We start from the raw sequence: 6,000 nt of genomic DNA on the forward strand, positions 1-6,000 counted from the left end.
AGAACTTGGAATATTCTGTGGGCAGGGTAGTAATTAAAGGCAGAAACATAAGGGACATTCAAAATATGACTGGATATTGGGAGAGTTAAAGAGGGTGATTTTCAATTGGTGGCCACCCATTTCTCTTGAAAAACTGTCTACCAGCAGTCGAATATCTGGTGGGGATCTTGTGCCCGCCTGAATCAAGTTTCGGCAAGCCTTTGAATGGGCACACAGCACTCCTGTCCAAAACAGGCGGGAGGCTGTTTAAAGATGCAAACAGGCTTCAACACTTGTTGTGGGAATCTGAATGCAACTTCCAAGGAGAAATGGCTGAGGCATACACAGCGCATGCCAGTCCCACTTTCACCAGGCGTTGAGAGGTCTAACCAGCGGTCCTAAGAGAAACTGCTGGAGGCCTCTCCCAAAAGGTACGTTATTTTGTTTTTATTAAAATATTTTTGTGGGGCTGGGAGGAGCCACATAACTCTTCTGGCCCACTGCCCTCCCCCCCACCCCACCCCTGGAATCCGACTCCCTTACCTGCCGACTGTGTGGTAGTTAGCCGATTTTCCTCCTCAACAAATCGATGAGCTGCAGTAAAGTGCCCGTTTGGTGCCAGCAGCTCACTGAAAATAAATGTTAAGGAGGCCCTAACCTGAAATTGGTTCGGGTTTCCCAACTGCCTTGTTGGTGGGTGCCCCAGGCGCACCTCCAATATCGTGCCCATTCAGAACCAAACCCAAACATCTCGCACAAAGTTTCCCAATGGATAAGTTGAATGGTCTTTTCTTGGCTGAAATAACATTTCTCACACTTTCATCCCAATGGCTTCTTATGTGTTTACACCAACAATCAATCAAATGTCACTCCATTATTTAAGAAGGGAGGGAGGGAGAAACCAGGTAATTACAGAATTGTCAGTTCAACATCAAGTGTGGGGAAGTTACTGGAGTCTATCATCAGATACAGAGTGACTGAGCACTTGGACAAGTATCAACTGATCAAAGAGAGTCAGCATGGATTTGTGAAAGGTAGGTTATATCTGACCAATCTAGTTGAATTTTTTGAGGAGGTTACTAGAATGGTGGATAGGGGATTGTTTATGGATATTGTCTATATCGACTTCCAGAAGGCGTTTGATAAGATTCTGCACAAGAGATCATTGGCAAAATTGAGAGTGCACAGAATTGTAGGGAACCTTATGTTATGGGTTGGTAATTGGTTGGGAGGTAGGAGACAGAGAGTAGGGACAAAGGGTTCGTTCTCTGATTGGTGGGATGTGATAAGCGGTGTTCCTCAGGGATCTGTACTGGGGTCTCAGCTTTTCACCACTTATATTAATGACTTGAATGAAGGAATATGGAGTTGTATATCCAAGTTTTCAGATGACACTAAGTTAGGAGGCACAGGAAGTTGTGTTGATGGGAGCAAGAAGTTAGAAAAATAAATAGAGAGACAAAGTGAGTGGGCAAAACTATGGTAGATGGAGTGCAATGTGGGGAAGTGTGAGGTCATCCATTGTGGATCTCGGAAAGACAAATCAGAATATTTTCGTAATGGCGAGAGACTAGGAGCTGTGGAAGATCAAAGGGATTTAGGTGTCCATGTAGACAAATCACTAAAAGCTAGTGCATAGGTACAAAAAGAATCAAAAGGCTAATGGATTGTTGGCCTTTATCGCTAGAGAGTTGGAATTCAAAAGTGAGGAAGTGATGTTTCTGTTGTACGTAGTGTTGGTCAGACCCCATCTGGAGTATTACTCAGAAAAGATATGTTGGTCTTGGAAGGGGGTACAATGCAGATTCACCAGAATGATACTAGGGCTTAAAGAGTTAAATTATGAGGTCAGATTGCACAAACTTGGTTTGTGTTCCTTGAGTTTAGACAGTTGTGGTGTGATCTAATCGAGGCATTTAAAATGATTTAGAGATTCAATAGGGTAGATACAGAGTAACTATTTCTTCTGATGGGGTAATCCAGAACAAGGGGGAACAATCTGAAAATTAGAGCTAGGCCATTCAGGAGTGAAATTAGGAAACACTTTTTTACGCAATAGGTAGTGGAAATCTGAAACTCGCTGCCCCCAAAATCTGTGGACATTGGGTCAATTTGAATTTTAAAGACTGAGATTGATAGATTTTTATTGGGTGAGAGTATCAAGGAATATGGAACAAATGTGGGTAAATGGAGTTGAGGTGTAGATCAGCCATGATCTAATTGAATGGCGGAACAGGTTTGAGGGACTACTTCTGTTCCTATGACCCCTGACTGCTTATTTCTCTCTCTTATGCGAGCTCGATGTCATTGGGCTAGGCCAGCACTGAGGTCAGACAGAAACATTGACTGCAGTGAGGTTATAAAAGTTTTATTTTAAAGTTTAAGGTTACAGAGATTGCTAGAACAGCCCTTTGCCCTGGCTGTGGCCTATGATGATTGACCTACAGTTAATTCTGGGCTATGTATATTGAGGCCTAATGTTTAACATTTTCTCACTTTTAGAAATTGAGTCCTTGATGTTACTATTACCTTACCAGGTAATTTTCAATTCTATTTCAGTCAGTCTGCACCCTCCAACCAGTGTGTCATTTGGCTCACCTATTTTTAAGATGCATCCACATCTTCTTACAGCCAGTTATGATTGTTTTTACTTTATTACTTGAATACCTGATCAATGATCACGCATGTTGTCTGAGTTAAAGCATCCTGTTTACTCTATATTTGGTAAGTTAGAATTACATTCACAGGTTGTGGTCATGCAAAGGTCTGGGATTCATAATCATAATTGCAGAGGGCAATAAGATCAGCAAAACAAGTGGAATTTAGTTATGAGTTAGTTTGTTGTCAATATCAGCTAAAGTCTAGATTAAGAACATAAGAAAAAGGAGCAGCAGTAGGCCATACGGCCCCTCGAGCCTGCTCTGTCATTCAGTAAGATCATGGCAGATCTTTTACCCCAACTCCACTTTCCCGCCCGATCCCTTGATTTTGTTTGCATTCAAAAAATCTATTGATCTCAGTCTTCAATATACTCAACGACTGAGCATCCACAGCCCCCTGGGGTAGAGGATTCCAAAGATTCTCAACCCTCTGAGTGAAGACATTTTGCCTCATCTTGGTCCTAAATGGCTGACCCCTTATCTTGAGACTATGGGGGGGGGAAAAAATTGGATAGGGCCTATTATTGGGTGGGAGTATCGCAATCCACTATTACCCCGTGCCCAATGACTCCTGCGCAGGCAGGACGAGACTTTCATGCGGCCTGAGGACTTACCTTCAAACAGCGTTCCAAATCTGCTTTGACACGAGGATTCCATGCAATTTGCACTTTTCACCAGCAGGAGGAGCCCCAATCTCTTAAAAGCAAGCTTTCTCTTAAAGGTAGCCAGTACCTGTTATTTGCTGAAAATAACAGTCTGCTGTCTGCACGGAGTCTGAACGGAGATCAGACATCGCACATGCACATCCTGTCCCTATGTTTACAAACTGATGAGTTTTGTTAAAACATTGAATAAAGGTTGTGCACTACTAAATCCCACATCCTCCAGTTTTCATGCCAGACCTCGCCAATCTGCCGATCGGAGTTGGTACCAGGCTTGCGAGAGTGCGTAACCAAGGTCCTCTGCTGATGCACTAGAGGCCTTGGTGCAACAGGTGGACAGAAAGAGGGACATCCTATATCCGCAGGTGGTGGTGGGGGAGGGGGGTGGGCAAGAGGCCCTCCAGACATATACCCAAAAGACAGTGAGAGGCAATGGGAGATGCAGTCAATGCCAGGAGCACAGCATCATGAACATGGACGCAGTGTAGGAAGAAGTTCAATGGTTTGACATGAGTGGTCAAGGTGAGTGAGGTCAACTGTCAAGTGGCATCTCCTACCAACTACACCACTAGCCGCATCCACTCCTCCATGCACTACAACCCCCATCCCCCACATACCAACAAACGCTTTCCATCAGTACTCAACTCTTCCAATCAGATGCTGCCTCTCACCCTTACACATTACCACTGTTGCAAACCGCCCACCCACAACTCACAGGCCACAAACACTGGCAGCTATTCAACCATAACAGGCACATCACCCAGACACACGTCCCGCTTTCTTGTAGGAGAAGGTGGCACATATCAGGAGGTAACAAGTGGCAGTGGCATTTAGCCCCTCGAGCCCGATCCCCCATTCAATGAGATCATGGTTAATCTGTGACCTAACTCCATATACCCGCCTTAGCCCCATATCCCTTAAAACCCTTGGTTCACAGAAATCTATCAATCTCAGATTCAGAATTCACAATTGAGCTAGCATCAACTGCTGTTTGCAGACAAGCGTTCCAAACTTCTTCCACCCTTTGCGTGTAGAATCATTTCCTAACTTCACTCCTGCACATCCAGGCTCTAAATGTAAGGCTACATCCCCTAGTCCTAGTATTCAAGTATAGGAGACCTCCAAAAACAGTTACAACTGTCTTGGTAGCCAGAAGCAATAATCCAGCCACTATCTTGTAAATCCTGCATGGTCCCTTTAAATAGCGCTGTTGGGAGTCCTCCACGCACTCTAAGACACGTTCAGATGATCGGGGTTAAGACTGTGCATTGAGTTGAGCGCTAAATGCTAAAATGTTGTCTACCACTTTAAATCAGCATTGCACACTGATTGTATCCATTTTCTCCTTACTTTACATGCTTCTGGCGCATGCACGAACTCCTATACCAAGATGGTGTCCGGCGCATGTCACGCTGGAAATGTGCGTGCGCAGCCAAGATGCCATCTTGGGTGTTGGAGAGGCCATGTAGCGCCGAAACAATGGACGCTACGCGGCCTAATTTAGCGCCGTATGACCCCTCATTCTAGACCTTAAATAATATTAATTATACCAGATTACAGGTGCATTTACACTGCAACTATAGTCCTGGTACAAAGTAATTGAGTTCACACTAATGCTTCAATTATAATGTGAATGCAGCATGAATCCAGATTCATGACAGGAGAGTGGGATAAGATTCCTCTTCGCTTTGGAGTCAGTTCGGCTTTAATATCCAATTTACACTGCACAAATTTAGTGTCAGTGTGCAACTGAAACCACTTTGCACTGACACTAAACTTGAAGTAAATATAAATTTTTAAAAGATTACTAAATATGGAGAAAGTTTAAGCTCATGTTTGAAATTTATTTTTTCAGGTGTCCTGCTTTCTTCCATCGTGTCTACTGATGCCAAGAAATCTTCATTTTTACTTGTACTTGATGCAAAAAATTTCAAAGAACTGGGCCGTGCATCAGTTACCGCTGATTTATACCTTGATCTGCATGGCATATTCATTCCTGAAAAGGAGCTGAGTACAAAAAAATAAAAATATATGGGGGGGAAATTTTAACCCCACAAACGGGTGGGTTGGGGGCAGGTGGGAAGGTAAAAGTTCTAAAAAACTAAAACCCGCCCCCAACACGCCCACTTCCGGTTTTAACGGAGGTGGGTCGTGGAGTGGGCAACCAACCCGCTCTTAGGAGGCGGGTCGGTCAGTGAATGCTTTTAAGGCGGCTGTGGGCCTCCATTTTGACAGCTTTTTTATTTTTAACTGCTGGGGGCCGGGATTCCCGGGCCTTCTGCTTCACACCACATAAGAGGAGGTGAGAAGGCCAGGATCAGCAGGTAAGTGCCTTTATTGCACTGCTTGTGGGCCAGGAGGAGCAGGAGTACTTTCTCCAGGCCCAACAAGCCTACATGCCGCAATCCCACACACTTGATCGGACTCCCCCCTCCCCCCCTCGGCCATGCCCGACCCTCCCGCCAAGTCTGACCCCGCCATGTCCCCAGGTGGCTCTCACACCACGCTCTTACTCTCTTTTCTATGAATTTCAGTGCACATTTAAGCCTGTGTAGTGAAGCAATCAAGAGAAGTGTCTTATTTATTTCATCCTGAATTAAGTAATTTTGTGATCAAAGTACAAAGCATTGAGCAAGGTTAAAGATCAAAAAAGACTTCACATAATCATGGACATGTGGACTAGACTCACAGGGAAAGTA

The 6,000-nt window shown here is 44.4% G+C and overlaps 1 protein-coding gene across 1 annotated transcript in view; it reads left to right on the forward strand.

Moving 5' to 3' along the window:
• LOC137333433 (beta,beta-carotene 15,15'-dioxygenase-like) overlaps positions 1–5,326 on the forward strand; it is a 28,252-nt gene extending 22,926 nt beyond the window's left edge. Inside the window, 1 exon segment of the mRNA XM_067997583.1 lies at positions 5,157–5,326. Coding sequence (XP_067853684.1) covers positions 5,157–5,326 — 170 coding nt within the window.
• The last annotated feature ends 674 nt before the right edge of the window (positions 5,327–6,000 follow it).

This window comes from Heptranchias perlo, chromosome 16, assembly GCF_035084215.1.
Source record: "Heptranchias perlo isolate sHepPer1 chromosome 16, sHepPer1.hap1, whole genome shotgun sequence".
NCBI lineage: Eukaryota > Metazoa > Chordata > Chondrichthyes > Hexanchiformes > Hexanchidae > Heptranchias > Heptranchias perlo.